Source organism: Garra rufa, chromosome 13 (assembly GCF_049309525.1).
Source record: "Garra rufa chromosome 13, GarRuf1.0, whole genome shotgun sequence".
In the NCBI taxonomy this organism is placed as follows: Eukaryota; Metazoa; Chordata; class Actinopteri; order Cypriniformes; family Cyprinidae; genus Garra; species Garra rufa.
In genome coordinates this window covers 6,661,387-6,681,711 of record NC_133373.1, presented here as the reverse complement: position 1 = coordinate 6,681,711, position 20,325 = coordinate 6,661,387, and the positions used below count along the sequence as shown (strand labels likewise).

Sequence of the window (20,325 nt, the reverse complement as noted above, 5' to 3'; positions counted from 1 at the left end):
ATGGGTCAAAATTGTTGTTTTTTCTATAATGCCAAAGATATTAAGTAAAGATCACATTCTATGAAGATATTTTTTTTTAATTTATCATATAGATATATATAGATATATATCAAAACTATATTTTTGATTAGTAATGTGCATTGCTAAGAAGTTCATTTGGACAACTTTAAAGGTAATTTTCTCAATATTTTGATTAGTTTGCACCCTCAGATTCCAGATTTTCAAATAGTTGCAAATATTGTTCTATCCTAACCATACATCAATTGAAAGCTTATTTATTTAGCTTTCAGGTGATGTATAAATCTAAATTTAAAAAAATTGACCCTTATGACTGGTTTTGTGTTGTCTTAATGTTTTTTAAAAGAATTCTTATATACTCATCTAGGCTGCACTTATTTGATCTTAAATACAGAAATAAATTTATTTGTAAAAAATATTGTAACACTTTAAAATAATGGTGTTCTATATTAGTATATGTTAAAATATAATTTATTCCTGTGATGCAAAGCTGAAGTTTTATGAGCCATTACTCCAGTTTTCAGTGTCACATGATCCTTCAAAAATCATTCTAATTTGCTGATTAATTATTGTTATTATCAATGTTGGAAACAGTTGTGCTGCTTAATATTTTTTTGGAACCCGTGCATCCTTTTTCAGGATTCTTGAGGAATAAACGGTAAAAAGAACAGCATTTATTCCAAATCTATATTTTTTCTAACAATATGTCTTTGCTAGCACTTTTTATGAATTGAACACATACTTGGTGAATAAAAGTATTAATTACTTACAAAGAATAAAAATTTACTGACCCCAAACTTTTAGATGGTAGTTTATATTGTTACAAAAGATTCCGATTTTAAATAAACGCAGTTCTTTGTTAAAGAATCCTGGGGAACAAAATATTAAGCAGCACAACTGTTTTCAACATTGATAATAAATCAGCATATTAGAATGGTTTCAGAAGGATCATGTGACACTGAAGACTGGAGTAATGATGCTAAAAAATTCAGCTTTGTATCACAGGAATAAATTACATTTTAAAATATATTCACATAGAAAACAGTTATTTTAAAATTGAAATAATATTTCACAATATTACATTTTTTTCTGTATTTTTGATCAAATAAATGCAGCCTTGATGAGCATAAGAAACATCTTTAAGACCGATTAAAAATCTTACTGATCCCAAACCTGTATGTATTGTACTGTATATATTTATACAAGACTGTCCGCTTGCCTGTGAGCTCATCCCGTTTCTTTTAACCAAGAGCGCTGAGTCATTCTTCATATCTCAAGAGGCTTGCCTCATGATGTCTTCTTCTTCTCACACACACACACACACACACACACACACACACACACACATACACACACTCACACTCACTGTTATAGCAGTCTAGAGTGAAATTTATCAGAGATGATGCATCGAGTACGGAATGAGCCTTTGCACTGAACGAGCAAAATGACTGCCGCAATGTTTACCACCAGATTTGAACCTCCTCAAAAAGATTAATCAGGATTAGTCTGCCATCATGAACAACAAATAATTCATCCTACCACTTTAGAATCTATCTGCAGGGTTTTAAAGAGACAGTTAACCCATAAAACATAATGTTGTCATAATTTATTCACCTCATGTATATATTTCCAAACCTGTATGTTTTTCTTTTACACGTAAAACGCAAAAAGAGACACTTAGTAGTACGTCCGCGCTTCCATACAGTTAAAGTCAAAACTTGAAAACTGTATTATAAATGTACTTTAAAAAACATTATTTTTGTTTTCCTTTAAAGGTGTGAATCATGATGCTTTGCCCGTCCCCCAAATGTCCGCTTTTCACAAAATCGATTCTCATTTCCTCATTTCATCCACCAGTGGGCAGCACTATCACCACGTCTCCTAGTCCTCCTCTCCTCCATCACTGCCTCCCCTCCCCTATCTGTCTCCTCCTCCTCCTATGGGTCATTCATGCACTGGTGTGAACCGGTGAGCGAGAGAGAAAGAGAGAGAGGGAAAACGACAGATACGGCGCAAGCAGCAGAAAGGCTGTAGCAGTAGCGTTAGCAGAGAGCGATTTGCAGTCTTTCCCCTCACCCAGCCTAGCATGCAGGCCAGCACCATGGCAGCCGCAGACTCAACCAAGATGGAAGGTTTCTGGAGCAACTGGAAGTGCCAGGGTAGGAGGAAAAGGGGACCATGGAGATGGAGCTGGATGTGGTGGGATGGAGAGGATGCATGTGCATGTCTGGGGCTGATTTATTAAGCCTGCTGGATTTTTTTTATGGGAGGTGCATGTGGGATTTGGGATTCTGGAAGATGCTCAGACACACGCCCGCATCTTTTTTTTTATGCATCGGGGCCGTCGCCATCATGGGCGTATGAGAGCTAGACTGGGGGGATTTGAGACAGCTGGGCACGCCCTTTCTCTCCTCCCTCCTTGTTGTACTTAGGGGGTCAATCCTGAATTCATAAACTCTGGGTGTTTGATTAGAATTAATAGGCATTGATGTGCATGCATGCCTCATTTTCAGGTCAAATGCGTAGTTGGATGCAGATAGTTAGATCGTTGCATAAATGCCTTTCCAAGTGTCTTCACTTGACATATTGATCATAAAGGCCTTCAGGCTGCATCGGGTGCAGAAAGCGTCAGAAGACGAAAGAAAGACGTGGGGTGTGGCTACCTGTCTGTATAGTCCTGAAAATTGCATATTCTTTGAAAGAATGGATGTGGATGTGCATCTGTCTTTACGTATATAATTACAGTGAGTTTCATTTAATATACACTGGATGCATCTATCATTTTAATCAATGCAATACCTAGATTACATTAGAGGGACTTGTGCTGAAGGAAGAAAACTAGAACGATTTAAGAGGGAGGCTTTCTGGTAGTAGCTATTTATATATTGAGCATTTTGCATCTCTGACAGTTCAAGGGCTTATAAACACATAGAACATTTCAATGAATGTTATGCGTCTTTATGTGAGAGTAGTTAAATATTTACGGCATTCTGACTTTTTACCTTATAATTAGGAGTTATGGAAATATTTTACACTGCAAAAAAAAAGGATTATCTTAGTATTTTTGTCTAAAAATTCTCAAATTAAAATGCTTTTACTAGATAAGCAAAATTACATGAGGTGTTTAGTCTTGTTTTAAGCAAAATGCACTTAATTTAGTTTTTTTCCCTTGGAAACAAGACTAAATATCAAAAGTCATTTTGCTTATCTAGTACATGCATCTTTAAGAATTTTGAGATATTTCGAATAGAAACAAGACAAAAATACTAAGTAAGTCTTTTTTGCAGTGTACAATAAGGTTCAGTTACTTAATCCATTAGATATCATGAACTAGCAAAAAACACATTTTTATTAATGTAAAGTTAATTTATAAATTTACTATCATTCACTATCTATCTATCTATCTATCTATCTATCTATCTATCTATCTATCTATCTATCTATCTATCTGTCTATCCATCCATCCATCCATCATTATATATATTGTATCATTTAAGTACTTTTTATCACTAATGCACACTTAAATTAAGATAATATAGGTCTTAATTCTTTCTTTTATTTCTAGATTGATTTCCTCCTTAGAATGGAGAAGACTCTTGTGTGCGCATTTTGTTAAAGTGCTCTGTTGGCACTGCAACACTAAGCCATTGCAATAATTAAAACAGATACTAAACATAATAAAAACAAAGCTTTCTCACTTTTCCAATATCAAAAACACTAAATATGTTGTGTTTGATGAGGGTGTGCCTGTGTCAGCAGCACAGCGTTGTGTATTCAGTTGTCATCTCTGCCTTTAGTAATGCTTGTTGGCTCAGGATTGCTAATATCTGTGTCCTCTAGGAATCGATTCAACGCTATAAAGTCAAACCGCAGCAAAGGTGCTGGCTTGTCTTAAGTCAGCAGTTTCTGTTTCTCCTCACAGTCTTCTCTCAAGTATGCGGTTTAGTCAAAACTGTGGCGTGAGTCGCCACATTGGCCATCTTGATGGTCAGTTGGTACTAGGCCAAAATAGTCTCTGCCAGTTCTTCCATTAACTGCAAATCATAAAACAGATTTCATTACTTCACACTGAAAAACATGTTAGTTCTAGCAGAATTTTTAAAGGTATAGTTCACCCAAAAATGAAAGTTCTGTCATTAAATACTCACCTTCATGTCGTTCCAAAACCAAAATAAGATATTTTTGATGAAATCCGAGAGCTTTCTGACCCTATAGACAGCAACTCAACTGACTCATTCAAGGCCCAGGAAGGTAGTAAGGACATTGATATAGAATACGTCAGTTACATTGCTGTCTATGCAGGGTCACAAAGCTCTCGGATTTCATCAAAAATACCTTCATGTTGCGAAGATGAACGAAGGTCTTATGGGTTTGGAATGACATGAGGATGAGTAATTAATGACTATTGACTAATGAACTATTCCTTTAAGATGTCGTTAACACTAGTGGTTATTCAATAGAGGATATCAGAGGCATTTGTCAGCCAGTCTTATCACAGTGTCGTATGATCTAACAGATCCTGGATCCATATCGCCTTTTAGATCGTGATCAGAGCAGGATGTTGCAGGAAATGCTGTTTAGCAGTCATTTTTGTAAGGTGACACTACAACGACAGTGTAATGTAGGTCGAAGGTCTATTTTTGAGTTTTCATCCCCTTTTAACCCAGTTTTCTTGATGAACCATCAGTATGTGGTAATTAAATTTGTGAAAAGCTGTAGGTGTTGATTCGTCAGCTGTTTGTTGTGGACCTTGCTGTGGGTCAGAATATCCACATCAAACACACTGTCATGGCAAATCCCATAATAATACAGAAGCAAATTGTTTAAAGGGGTCATCGGATGCAAAACTCACTTTTACATGTTGTTTGAAACATTAATGTGTGTTGGCAGTTTGTGCACACAACCACCCTACAATGATGAAAATCCACCCAGTGTTTTTTTATCTTTAAAAGTAATATCCCCTTTTTAAAATCAGCTCATTCTCAGCTTCTTGATGACACACTGACCTTAGACCCACCCTTACCGAGCTGAAACAGTCCGACTCTGATCGCCATTGTGTGACTCAGGTGCAGGGGAAAACAAGAATGTCTCTGATTGAGTGATTGATGTGTTCTGTTGTTGGATGTAATAATGAACATAACAGTAGTCATTTACTCCCGACATCTGAGCTGCTGAAGACACAGAAGATTAACATTACATTCGCTTTTGAAAGGAAAGCACTGATCCCGATCTACATATGCATCTATGTTCGTGTGAATTATTTCTGATTCAGCTTCACCCACAGAAGAAGTGAGTATAAGGGTTTTTTTATGCATCTTTGCAAATGGCCTTTCTTAATAATGTGTTGGTTAGCAAGTTTTGCAGCTAAACTTGGCTAAATGCGGTTATCGAAAACATTACGGCTCTTCATCCCACAGCAGAGAGGGGCAGGGTGAGCAGAGCTCATTAGCATTTAAAGGAACATGCAACAGAATAGTTCACTCTAAAAAGGGCTGATTTTGACAAAGTAAAAAAAGTGTTTTTTACACTACCATTGAACATTTTTAACCAAAGTATGTTATAGACTTCTCATAAAGACCCTAAATAATCATATCAACATGTGGAAAATGGGCATCCGATGACCCATTTAAGATACATGTGTGGTACTTTGTCTCTTAGCAACAGCGCTTTTACTTTTACTCTTTTACTCACTCTTATATTGTTTTCAAACACATGTGACTTTCTTCTGTGGAACTCATTTTGAAGAACCCCATTGATTTTCATTGTATGGGTCCAAAAATGTTACTTTTCATTGCATATAAAGACATTTTTCAAAATATCTTAATTTGTGTTCTACAGAAGAGTGAAAGACGTACAGGCCAGTTCATCATATGCATATCCACATCCCAAATGTCATGTACTTGTGGTCTTCTTGTTTTGATATCTAAGTGGGTGTTAGCATCTCTTTTGACATTTTAGATTTCAGAAAGAGCTCAAGAGTGCCCCCTAAGTGCCCGTCAGCAAAGTGGATTCAGAAGGGGACTAAAAGGTTTAGGGCATCATTTGGGACAGGATCCTATATGTGACTCTGGACCACAAAAAGAGGCTTAAGTAGCACAGGTATATTTGTAGCAATAGCCAAAAATACATTGTTTGGTTTAAAATTATAGATTTTTCTTTAATGCCAAAAATCATTACGATATTAAGAAAAGATCATGTTCCATGAAAATATTTAGTAAATGTCCTACCGTAAATATATAAAAACGTAATTTTTATTAGTAATATGCAATGCTTAGAACTTTAAAGCTGATTTTCTAAGTATTTAGATTCTTTTTGCACCCTCAGATTGCAGATTTTCAAATTTTCCAGTGGAAATCTAGTGGAAAGCTTATTTATTCAGCTTTCAGATGATGTATAAATTTCAATTTTAAAAAATTGACCCTTATGACTGGTTTTGTGGTCCAGGTTCACAGCAGATTTTCATCTTACTGTAAGTTTCTTAAAGGTGACATATCATGAAAATCAGATTTTTCAGTGTTTAAGCTATAACCAAGGCCCCAGTGAACCTACCAACCCATAAAATGTAAAACAGACAACCCAGTAACTTTTTTTTTTGCAAGCATAAATTGTACAAATAGGCATAATAGGTCTTCTTTAAAGGATTAGTTCACTTCCAGAGCAAAAATTTACAGATAATTGACTCACCCCCTTGTCATCCAAGATGTTCATATCTTTCTTTCTTTCTTTCTTCAGTCTTAAAGAAATTATGTTTTTTGAGGAAAACATTTCAGGATTTTTCTCCATATAATGGATATATATAGTGCCCCCAAGTTTGAACTTTCAAAATGCAGTTTAAATGCAGCTTCAAAGGGCTCTAAATGATCCCAGCCGAGGAAGAAGGGTCTTATCTAGCAAAACGATCGGTTATTTTCAAATTGACAATTTATATACTTTTTAACCTCAAGTAAGCTGCATTTTAACTGCATTTTGGAAGTTCAAACTTGGAGGCACCATACATATCCACTATATTGAGAGAAATCTTGAAATGTTTTCCACAATAACCTAGTTTCTTTAAGACTGAAGAAAGAAAGACATGAACACCTTGGATGACAAGGGGGTGAGTACATTGTCTCTAAATTGTTGTTCTGAAAGTGAACTAATTCTTTAAGAAATAATATACATTACATCTCTAAGTTTGCCTAACATCTCAAGTCTAACCTGTATTACGGTTGTAAGAGTACACATGTATGCCCTATAATAGGCTTATGCTGTCCCATATAGGTCAGTATGATGAACCAGTCTGAAGGAGTGATTAAACCCAGCCATTAATTACTGCTGACTTTTGAGTCTCTTTCTGTCTCATTGTGGCATCCATACAGTTTTCTTCACTGTTTTATCCTGGCCTGTTTTTTATGTTTATCTGGGGGCTGTTTGGGATGTCACAGCATGTGACTCTTCTTTGAAAGAGCTTTCATTATTGCTAGCAGAGAAATGTTTTTTGCCTTCTGTCTTTCTGGAGCTCCTTGTCCCATGCCAAGATCGTTGTCATCCAGATTAGCGTCTAGTGTGTAATAATGTTAGTCATAGGCTGTCTGAAGTGATCTCTTTGTTTTAGAAGTGTGATCACTGATGTCAAGAGCAGGGTATGTGTCTACAATGGAGCATGACCTTAAAGAGATAGTTCACTCAAAAATGAAAATTCTGTCATTAATTACTTACCCTCATGTAAGAAATATCTTAATTTTTGTTTTGAAGATGAACGAAGGTCTTACAGGTTTTGAACGACATGAGGACGAGTAATTAATGACAGAATTTTCATTTTTTGGGTGAACTATGCCTTTGAAAGAACTAAACAATCTGCATTTAGGCTTGTGGTATATATACATATCAGCCATAAATTGTTTATGTGCGTCTGTAAATATTTTTTAATGGTAAAGTATGTATATTTTACAGCATGCTTTGTTAGGCCTATTTATGAAGTTATACAAGGTTAGATCATGTTTTTTTTTTTCTTCTTCTTTCTAGAGAATATTTCTCATAAAATGTAATTTCAAATCTGTGTTTGTCTTGTTTTCATATATTTACCCAAAATGTAATTAAAATTAGATACATCAAATTTTTATGTATTTATTTTATTTTATAACATCAGTATTTTTGTCTTTTTTTGGTCAGTAAAATACCTTATGATACGTTTTATTGAGAAACAAAATTGGATCTGATATTAAAATTTGTTTTAAGCATAAGCATCACTTAGTGTACTTTTTTAAACTTTTGTTTAATTTACATAACACTGCATATTATTACAGAATATTAATAAAAAAATAATCATCTATTATTATTTAAAAAATATTTTAAATAAGTATTTTTGTACTTTTATACACTAAAATATCTAAACATCCTTAAAACAATATTAATGTACTTATTTAGTTTGAAAGTGTCTGTATTTTTAATCTTTTTCCAGTAAACTACATAAGATAAGACTTAAATTGGGTAAAATGTCAGATTTATTTAATTTATTTACTACAATGCAAAATAATAATAATAATAAGAAGAAGAAAAATATTTTTTTTCTTTTTTTACTAAAACTTCTACTTCTACTTACTTCTACTTTTTCCTACCCAAAATGTAATTTAAATTACATTTAAATAGATTTTAAAATGTGTTTATGTATAATTATATAATTTAATATCTTAAGATACATTTTATTGATAAACAAAAGAAAGTAAACTTAACCCTCCATAATATAAACAATAATAATAATCTTGTATTTTAATCATTTTTAATAAGTGTTTTGTATACACTAAAAATATCTAAACAGCCTTAAAACAATAATAATGCACTTATTTTGTTTGACAGTGTCTGTATTTTCAATCTTTCCCCATTAAAATACATAAGATAAGACTTAAAATTTAAGATAAATTTACTTGAAAAACAAAATTGGGTGTAAAATGTTAGATCTATTTATAATAATAACAAGTATTAATCATTACCATCATCATCAGTATTTTTGTCTTTTTTACAGTTTAAGAACTCTAAAAAGCATTCTTGAAAATAGATAAATTTACTTAAGAAGCAAAATTTATAGCGTAAATGATTACATTTACCTAAAACAACGAAAAAATTTGCCAATACTTTATGCAACAAAAAAAAAATGAATTCACTATATATTCTCTAAAAACAAGTCTTTATATCTTACAAAATTTTACTTCTCTAGCATATACCTGAAAACAACATCAAAAATGAATTGAGGAATGATTTGCAGTGCAGTCACACAGCGATAGCTATTTTTAGCCATTCTTGCTCCCGAGGACCGGACTCTTGTTAGCTGTTGTCCTTTAGCTTGATAAAAAGCAAAGGTCTTGCATGAACGAGGAGCATGTTGTAGTCAGCAGTGGGGCGATTAACCAAGAGGGTCTTTGCTTGTGTGTCTGTCATAGCAGCGTTACCTCCTGCTCCCCTCCCCCATCATTTCATCAGCACCTTATTACTCTGTCTGGCAGCCAGCGCTTGGTGAGGGGAGGGCAAGCTCCATCGCTATGGCAACTGCATCACTGCTCACTCCACTGCACCCATCTCTCCAGTTTCCGTGGCGACCACGCTCCCTTCATCTGAGAGCTCAACTGCCAACTTCACGCCGACACATTTTATACAAAGCTCACCATAATGACCCCATAAAAAAAAACGTGTGTCGGTGCATGCTGGGAAAGAGTGGGCGCAAATGAGCAAGTGTCCTATTGTGTGTTGATTTCCACATGAAAATAAATAGAGATGCGTTTGTTATTCCATTGTGATGTATAGAAAATGACTGAATATTGATCATTGGCTATAATGAGCTGTACTATGACAGCGGCTATGAATAATACATGACACTTGGAGCTGTGTCTGTCACACCTAACGCAAACAAAGAATCCCACTGAGGTGTTGTTGGGATCCATACTGCTAGTTTAGGAAAAACTGTAACAGCACAGCTCAAAATAATGCTCTAGTTTTCGGGAATTGAGTTTGACAGGCAGCCGTCCATGGAAATGATCACAGGACTCTGTGTGGAGCATGAAGCTCTACTTAGCTCAGATAGATACCTGTGATTAGAGCGAACTGCTGCTATTAGGTTATAATTATGAGCTAGATAAGCTGCTTAATTTTTAATCCCTTGAGTTTAGTCTCTATGTTGCATCATGGTAAATTGGGTGGAAAACAAAGAGCAGAGGGAAAAGCTTTGGAATAGGTGTGGTGAAACAGTGGATTGATGCTATGCGACTACAGCAGTATCCTTGGCTCCAGTTGTTTGTTGGCATGTCAGTTAGATATTGCAAATTGATTAAATCACATATCATCAGTCCTACCTGATCTCTTTTTTGCAAGATGCAAATATAAAAAGCGGTGTTGGGCATGTTACATTAAAGGGGTTATATGATGTTGCTAAAAAGAACATTATTTTGTGTATATGGTGCAATGCAATTACGTGGTTTGAGGTTCAAAAACAGTTTTTTCCCATATACTGTACTCTCTGCCCCGCCTTTCTGCAAGGTGTGCTCTGATTAGCCAGCTATCTGGTGCATTGTGATTGGCCGAATACCTCAAGTGTGTGATGTAAATGTTACGCTCATTACCATGTTGTGATGCCATGTCCTGACGGGACGAGACAAAAGCATAGTAACCCATTATAAATAAGGCATTTGTTGCATCCAGTGAGGACATAATTACTGATTATAATGACTCATACTGTCTTTTTACGTGTTTTTACATTGCGGCATGGAAACATAACACCACGTCTGCATTTGTGATCGTAGAAACGACAAACAAGCAGCACTACTATATGCTGCTCAAAACTCGCGTTTGAATAGCCAGTATAGGAAAATGTACTTACAGGCTGTGAGCCAGATGCGCCAGACTGTCCTTGCAAAGTTGGAATTGCCCCACTTTATAGTGTTTTATCAGCCAGCATTGTAGGCTACTCTCCCCATGTTCAGGAAACAGTCCTATGAAAAATGCGCTGCACATGCGAATATTTGCATTGTACTGTTCTGGAACAGTGTTGTAAATACAACGTTACCACTGATTTCTTGTTGTGTACTTATTTGGAAGGCCAAACAAAGTGGTTTCACTTTCGCAACGAAACACACAGCGTCTCCACAATCATTTTGTCATTTTGAAACTGCAAATAACAAGAAAACAATGTGCTTTTGTAAAATAAAGAAAAGAAACAGGATGCGCACTTTGCCATCTCGGTCTCCGTCAACTCTCTTCACAGACACATAAATAAAACAATCTGAATCTCTAAATACTTGCCTCTCAGACATGAGAAATATGTATAGAAGGCTTGAAATGTCTACTTTTAAATAAATAATGTCAAAAACAAATATTCTCTGATAAAACAATCCGTAAGATGCCAATACGAGCTCTAATGTAATCATGCAAAAAGTAATCATGTAACCAACATAATTACATTTTGACCCTTCATAGACAACACTGAAACTACCAGGTTCAAGGCCCAGAAAGGTAGTAAGGACTAGTGCTGCACCCTAATAGTTGACTAATCGTTAGCTGACAAGAAGAGGCTTGGTCGACAAAAATCTACAGGAAGTGGCAAAGTCACTCAGTCCGTGACGGACAGATTGTTAACGGCTGGTCTATGTGGTAAAATAGTACATCGGGCAGGACATCCAAACGCTCGCCTATCATTCATCGACCTCATTCATCTGAAACATGTCAGTAGCCACAACTTTACATGGCTGCTCAATTTAATGTTAACCTAGAAAAATGTGCGCTATTCAAGTGTGTAGAGTGTGGAAGCTGAATAGTAGCGCGCTCACTGCATGACAGATGGAGGCACCAGTGCAGTCACTCTTAAAATACTCTGTCATTTTTACTTCATAAATATAAAAGTAATACTGAATAATAGGGATGTAACGGTATCAAAACTTCACGGTACGGTAATACCTCGGTATGAATGGCACGGTACTTCAAAATATCTCAAAAGTGTAGATATTAGGAAAGAAGTATTGTATTATTAATTTTCATTTATTTTACAGTGCAATTGTTTAACAATACATGGCTATTACTTTCATTGTTTTTATCATTATTATTATATTCTAATTTGTTTGGCTTCCTAAAACACCAGTGTGAGACGGTATATCACAAAAAAACGATGGCTGAGTCCCCTTTAAAGTTCGGGTACAAGTACAACATTTTTCTGAAGTTTTCTCAGTTAAGAAAATGGGTTGGAGCTCTTAATTTTGAACTCTCAAGTGCATTAGAATAATTTAACTCTAAAATGTACAAAATGTTCCTTTTTTCCAAGTCTTCGTTTGTGTTTTTTAAAATATCACAATAAATATCGTATTGTGGGCTTCATGCCGCGACATTATCACATCGTGAGATTTTAATATTGATATCATATTCTCTAGTAGATGATGAAAAACCATTTTCTACTTATGACTCCTGCTACTAGGACTACTTTCATAGTGAATTTGATATAAGTTTGAAATACAATTATTGTTAAATAAAAAAGAGATTTAAGGGATAGTTCACCCAAAAATGAAAATTGTGTCATTAATTACTCACCCTCATGTCATTCCAAACACATAGTCTTTCGTTTATCTTCAGAACACAAATTTAGATATTTTTGATGGAATCTGAGATCTTTCTGATCCTACATAGACAGCAATGCAACTGACACGTTCAAGGCCCAGAAAGGCAGTAAGGGCATCGTTAAAATAGTCCATGTGACATCAGTGATCCAACCATAGTGTTATGAAGCTACATTTTACACTTTAGAATCTAAAGCAAATACTATATATTTTTGCCTGTTCTGTCGCAGATAATCAGTATTCAAACATTCTGCTCATTTGACTTCTTTTTCCATATTATGAAACGGCAACATACGCATATTTGGACATAGGCCTTCTGTCTTTTTCAGCAGGATGAATCCAGGCATATTTTTGAATGCACTCCTGTCTGTTTGTGTAATCATTTCTAATTGTGTTATCTCTGACTCAGCGCTGACTCAGAGTGATTCAGTAGTTGTTACATCACAGTAGGTCATGCAGTAGATTCTGAATTGTGGATGCTAAAACAATCAATGACAAACAGATTAATGGCATACTCTAAACCACTATGCATGATTTTGACCTCACCTGATCTTCTTTCTCTTTGTTCACCCAGTGATGCAGTTGCTGTACTGGCGGGACCTGAAGCAGAGTGGGCTGGTGTTTGGCAGTTTACTGCTGCTGCTTTTCTCTCTGACGCAGTTCAGTGTGGTCAGCGTGGTGGCCTATCTGGCCCTGGCTTCCCTCTCCGCCACCATCAGCTTCAGAGTCTACAAGTCTGTGCTGCAGGCTGTGCAGAAAACAGACGAGGGACATCCCTTCAAGTAAGCCTGCTCTGTGTGTGCACAGACTGTGGGTGTCACTTAGTGAGTTACTAACAATGTTTTATTGCGGATGCAGATCATATCTGGAGGTGGAGATGTCACTGTCCCATGATCAGATGCAGAAGTACGCAGAAAACGCCCAGCGCTATATCAACACCACACTGAAAGAACTGCGCAGACTGTTTCTGGTGCAGGATCTGGTGGACTCACTAAAGGTGACCCTTTGTTCCATTTAATCTACAGCAGGGTCATTTAGTTATCTATGGAAGCCTGTTTCTGCCACTAAATAAATAATAACAAAAGGTAATAGCAACTTTTTATCTCACAATTGTGAGATATAAACTCTGAATCGTGAGTTATAAAGTCAGAATTACGAGATATAAACTCACAAATCTGACATTTTCTCTCAGAATTGCGTGATATAAACTCACAATTGCAAATTATATTGTAAGAATTGCATGACAAACTTGCAATTCTGCCAAATAATTCTGAAAAACAAAATAGCAATCATGAGAAATAAAGTCAGAATTGTGAGATAAACTCACAATTCTGACTTTTTTTCTCAGAGTTGTGAGTTTATATCTCGCAAGTGTGGCAGAATTGTGAGTTAAGGAAGAACTGTGAGATATATATTATATTCTGAGAACATAACAGTCCCCCCCCCCCCCCTCAAAATAGCAATTGTGAAAAAATCTGAATCGTAATATATATAAAAAAAAAGTCAGAATAGTTAGATGCAAACTCACAATTGCTAGAAAGTCAATTGCAATTCTGACTTTATAACTTGCAATTGCAAGTTTATGTTTTACAATTCAGAGAAAAAAGGTCAGAATTGCAAGTTTGTATCAAGCAAATTTGAGGAAAAGTCAGAATTGTGAGTTTATATCTTGCAATTCTGAAAAAAGGCAAATTGTGAGATAAAAAGTCACAAACTTTTTAAACTTTTTATTCAGTGGCAGAAACAGGCTTTCATGGTTGTCTGTCAATTTTTCCTTAAATTGATAATTAGTAGGACAGTAAAGAAATGATGAGAGGTGATCAAGAAAATACTTTAAAGAGATTTGAACAGATGCCAGCACACATGACAAAGCATTTACACTACTTTCTAGGCTATTTATTAATTTTAAAGATCACTCAGTCTGCATTTATTTGATCAAAAATACAATAAATAATCACAATAATATTGTGAATTATTATAGTATTATTTCAAATTATTTAAATTAAATTTAACCAATAATAATTATTTAAAAATGTAATTTATACCTGTAATGGCAAAGCTAAATTTCCAGCATCATTACTCCAGTCTTCAGTGTCACATAATCCTTCAGAAATCACTCTAATATGACGATTTGCTCAAGAATTGCTTATTTTCTATTAGCACAGTTGTGCTACTTAAATTTTCAGGTTGTCATTTACAAAATTTTGTTTAAGTATGAAATGCATCATCGTGAGTATAAGAGTGCATAATGAATTGCTTATTGGTGACCTATGATCTGCATAAACAATAATTAATATACAGAAATTTAGGGCAGTTTAACACTTTATGAACTTCTACAATGCTCCAGTTTATCTTTTAGTTTAATTGTGACCTTGGACCACAAAACCAGACTACTTAAGTAGCACAGGTATATTTGTAGCAATAGCCATCAATGCATTGAATGGGTCGAAATTGTTGCTTTTTCTTTTATGCCAAAAATCATTAGGATATTAGGTAAAGGTCATGTTCCATTCCATGTTCCAGGTATTTTGTAAATTTCTGTAAATATATCAAAACTTTATTTTTGATTAGTAATGTGCATTGCTAAGAACTTTATTTGGACAAATGTAAAGGCGATTTTCTCAATATTTAGATTTTTTGCACCCTCAGATTCCAGATTTTCAAATATTGTCCTATCCTAAGAAACCATACATAAATGAAAAACTTCCAGGGTCACAGTTTAGCTTGTCACAGTCCTGGCACAGAAATGCATAAATCATATGATACCTGCATATGGTATATGTGTGTGTATGAACTTCTTGTGTGTGTTTGTTTGACTGCAGTTTGCAGTGCTAATGTGGTTGCTGACCTATGTGGGAGCTCTCTTCAATGGTCTAACTCTTCTTATTATGGGTGAGCATCTTTTTTAGGTTCCATATGCACCTGTAATTTGACATGCAGATGAACGTATGCTTTCTGAATGGCAGGCTACTGCATGTACTGATTATTTACTGCAATTTGCATCTCATTCTGTTTCAGTGGTGGTGTCCATGTTCTCGATGCCTGTGGTCTATGAGAAATACCAGGTCAGAGTGATACAGTTGTAACCATGACTACATGTATAATTCATAAGCACTATGACTACGATGACTCACTTTTTACATTTTACATTTACATCTCTAGGCACAGATTGATCAGTATGTGGACCTAATAAGAACCCAAGTCAACTCTGTGGTAGGAAAGTAAGTACTCCCTTTAAGCATTTATTATAATATCATATAATATAATAATTTATAATGTGATAATATACAGAATTTCACAAAAGTAAGTACACCCCTCATATTTCAGCAACCATTTTAGTATATTTTCTCAATGGACAATACTATAGAAATGAAACTTGGATATATTTTAGAGTAGTCAATATGCAGCTTGTATAGCGGTATAGATTTATTGTCCCCTGAAAATTACTCAACATACAGCCGTTATTGTCAAAATAGCTGGCAACAAAAGTGAGTACACCCTAAGTGATAACAGCAGTATGTTGTTTAACCATGCAAAGCCACATGTCCTACTCATCATGTTTATGGTTTTGTCTGCTTGACAGGACCAAACAATGTTGTGTATCTTGTATTAGAGCAGTTAAAATTAGGTGCTTTAAGTACAATTCTCTTATACTGACCACTGGATGTTCAACATGGCATCTCATGGCAAATAACTCTCTGAGGATTAGAGAATTAGAATTGTTGGTCTCCACAAAAATGGCCTATTAGAGGTTCAGTAACACCCTGAAACCGAGTTACACTACAGTGGTCAGGGTCATACGAAGGTTTTCCAAGATGGGTTCCATTCGAAACAGACCTAGCAAGGGTCGATCAACGAAGTTGAGCCCTCGCTCTGTGTGTCAGGTGCAGAACCTGGCTTAAAAAAACAGATGCATGAGTGCTGCCAGCATTGCTTTAAAGGTTGCAGAAGTAGAAGGTCAGCTTGTCAGTGCTCAGACCATACGCCGCACACTGCAACAAGTCGGTTTACATAGGTGTCATCCCAATAGGAAGCCTCATTTGAAGCTGGCTCACAAGAAAGCCCGCAAACAGTTTGCTGAAGACAACCAATCCAAGAGCATGAATTACTGGAACCATGTCCTGTGGTCTGATGAGACTATAAGATAAACTTGATTGGCTCAGATGGTGTCCAGCATGTGTGGCGATGCCCTAGTGAGGAGTACCAAGAAAATGTGTCTTGCCTACAGTCAAGCATGGTGGTGGTAGCATCAAGGTCTGGGGCTGCATGAGTGCTGCTGGTACTGGGCTGCAGTTCATTGAGGGAAACATGGATTCCATTATGTACTGTACATTCTGAAGTAGAACATGCCTTCCCTCCAGAAACTAGGCAGTTTTCCAACATGATAACGACCCCAAACACACCACCAAGATGACAACTGCCTTGCTGAGGAAGCTGAAGCTGAAGGTGATGGGGTGGTCAAGTATGTCTCCAGACCTGAACCCTATTAAGCACCTGTGAGGCATCCTCAAGCGTAAGGTGGAGAAGCACCATGTGTCTAACGTCCAGCAGCTCCGTGAGGAGTGGAAGAGGATCCCAGCAACAACCAGTGAAGCTCTGGTCAATTCCATGCCCAGGATAATTAAGGCAGTGCCAGATAACAATGGTGCTAACACAATATACTGACACTTTGGACAAGTTCACTTAGGGTGTACTCACTTTTGTTGCCAGCTTTTTTGACAATAATGGCTGTATGTTGAGTTATTTTCAGAGGACAGTAAATCTATACTGCTATACAAGCAGCACATTGACTACTCTAAAATATATCGAAGTTTCATTTCTATAGTATTGTCCCTTGAGAAGATATACTAAAATGGCTGCTGAAATGTAAGAGGTGTATACTTACTTTTGTGACATACTGTATAATATGAATGTGTGTTTTGATATAGAATCCAGGAGAAGATTCCTGGGGCCAAACGAAAGGCTGAATAGGCCTCACAGGGCCCACTGGAGGAGGTTGTGAGCTCCTGAACGTCTTATTACAGAGAGAGCTGAATGATGAGCGAAGGTTCCTCTTTGTGCACTCACATACACACACACACTGACATCAGACACAAATAAACATCACTGGAACATAGTTCCACTTTGTACACATTGTGACGTCTAGAGCAATGGCCGAGCTGTGCAGGAGAAGTCCCATCCGCGCCTTGTAACCATAGAAAAAAAATAAAGAAAAAAAGCAAAGTGTGCTGTCTCTCAAATCAGGATCTAGTCAAAAGTACAACTACTCAATGAATTGTAGAAGTAACCTTGAAACATATTATTCAAATCTGGCAAGATGACTAGATGTGATTTTTTTTTTTGTATGTGTTGCTCAAAAAGTGCATGAAGTCAAGAGTCTTAAGTGCTGATGAATTCTCTTTTTATCTTTTAAGTTTGTGTGCTTTCTCAGCTGTGCTGAAAATCTCTGTAGTTTGTGAAGGATCTCTCCAGCTTTATTGCTCTCCAGTGACACTCTCTTCTTGGGAAAAAAAAAAAAAGAAAAAAAAGCTTTTTTGTGTATTGGGCGTTGGGTGGGGCTTTTCCTCTTTCATCACTATATCTGTACAAGTACACAACACAATTAACATAACTCATTGTCAGCTATACGCATGGATCTGCTGAGGTTCATGATATCTGGGCACAAACGCAACTATTTAGCGATGTTCTGATTAGATATGGTCAGCTCACTCGTAGCATTACAGTATGTTTCTTTTTCGTAGGACTCCGCTACAGAGATTCATGTTTTTAGGGGCTGTCATTGATCTTTTTTTTTTTTTTTGAAAATGATACAAAACAAAAGAGAGGGAGGAGAAGGAAGCGTCAGTGAGTGATTGCCAGCTAGAATCTGTCGATCTTTGTGCTATGTTTAGTGTTGTTCATTCTTTTAGCCATTGACTCTTAACTATTTGCACTTAAGATGTACTCAATACTGAATGCGAAAATAAATGTTCTTAAATGTACTTCTGCATTGCTCATCTTTTACCTTCTAATATTGTCATAACCAACCATATTAATGACATTACAAAATAGTATGATTGCATTTGTAAATAAGTAGAGGTTCAAGCACACAGTGTTTTAAATATTTTATATTTTTGGAAAAAACGGCCTTCCGACGGACTCGCTCTACGAAGTCCGTTCAGTTTCAACTTACTATTGCTAACTAGTCCTAGGTTTTTCACCCAATTGGAACTAAACCAGTGCAGAAATGTTCCCTGGGCAATGAATATCAATAATTATCAAAGAAAAGAGAATTTCGCTGTCGCATACACTCTTAAAAATAAAGGTGCTTCACGATGCTATAGAAGAACCTTTTTTGTCTAAATGGTTCCATAAAGAACCTTTAACATCTGAAGAACATAGGCAGGACCAATTTTACTAAAATGGCTATAACTTTTGGACAGAATGGGATATCTTCACCAAACTTGGTACACATGTGTATAGACTTAATCTTTGGTCAATTAAAAAAATGCAAAGCTTTACCACTTGGTTTTCGCTATAATATAGAAAAAAACATAAAAACAGCTATCTGTTCTGAACAACTTGAAAATTTGTATGCAGTGTCTTTGTCCAAAGTGTCACAATTGTCTATGAGGACATTTGCGTATCTCAAAAATCATGGACGCCATTGGCCAAAGAATTTTTAGCACCTATTAGACAACCTTAATGGAGGCAAATCGGAAAGAAACTCACTGGGCATGTTCGACTCATGGCCCTAAAGGTCTGTAAGAATTTTTAAAGAAATTGGCCACTAGTTGGCGCTAACGAGTTTTATGCCTTTGTAATCACGTGGTGTTTCACACATCCACATAATATGCATAGCATTTGATAGATTTGCTTATACTGAGAAACCTTGCTTCAAGAACCATTGCTGTCAATCAACCCATTCATGAAATTTTCACAATTATGTTAAAAAAAAACCTACTTTTGCGATCTAGTCTAAGGTTTTTCGCTCAATCTCGATCAAACCACTAGGGCGCAATTCTCTGGACCCTCTAGATCAATAATTATCAAAAAGATGTTGAATTTTGTCCTTTGGGTAGCTATAACAGGGTTATTTATAAAAGGGGAGTGGCCAAGGATACCTAAAACCTTATAAACCCTGTGCAAAAACTAAAAACTTCACTATAACAGTTAAAAAGGTGTCAGAAACCTCATATTTCTATTTTAAATGACCTCAAATTGCAATAAAATGTTCATATGTTCACATATACACTAAATCGTCATATCATGTGATACATCTCCTCATTCTTAACTACTTTGCCTCTAAGACCACTGGTGTCAATCAAACTGTTCATTATATATTCAACATTATTTAAAAAGGCTACTGCGAACTAGTCCTAGGTTTTTTGCTCAATCTCAGTACAATTCTCTGGACCCTAGATACATAATTATCAAAAAATATTGGATTTGCCAAAAAGTCTTTTTTACATAATTGATTTAGGTGGTTAAAGCCATGTTAGCACAATGTCTTTTTCCTTATGTGCTTAAATACCTTAAAGTAGTAGTTTACAGATAAATTACTCACCCCCTTGTCATCCAAGATGTTCATGTCTTTCTTTCTTCAGTTGTAAAGAAATGATGTTTTTTGAGAAAAACATTTCAGGATTTCTCTCCATATAATGGACTTCTATGGTGCCCCCGAGTTTGAACTTCCAAAATGCAGCGTCAAAGGGCTCTAAATAATGAAGCCGATGAAAACTACTGCATTTTGGAAGTT

At 35.9% G+C, this 20,325-nt stretch overlaps 1 protein-coding gene across 2 annotated transcripts in view; it reads left to right on the top strand.

The window, feature by feature from the left end:
* rtn1b (reticulon 1b) overlaps window positions 1-18,568 on the top strand; it is a 45,157-nt gene extending 26,589 nt beyond the window's left edge. The window contains exons 1-7 of one of the 2 annotated variants that reach the window (XM_073852920.1): window positions 1,977-2,177; window positions 13,162-13,369; window positions 13,446-13,584; window positions 15,410-15,479; window positions 15,606-15,652; window positions 15,750-15,808; window positions 17,516-18,568. In XM_073852920.1, coding sequence (XP_073709021.1) covers window positions 2,105-2,177; window positions 13,162-13,369; window positions 13,446-13,584; window positions 15,410-15,479; window positions 15,606-15,652; window positions 15,750-15,808; window positions 17,516-17,558 — 639 coding nt within the window. In that variant the 5' untranslated portion in view covers window positions 1,977-2,104 and the 3' untranslated portion in view covers window positions 17,559-18,568. Of the gene's footprint in view, window positions 1-1,976; window positions 2,178-13,161; window positions 13,370-13,445; window positions 13,585-15,409; window positions 15,480-15,605; window positions 15,653-15,749; window positions 15,809-17,515 lie in introns of those variants that run through there. The other variant, XM_073852919.1, reaches the window with a different exon arrangement.
* Window positions 18,569-20,325: the final 1,757 nt, after the last annotated feature.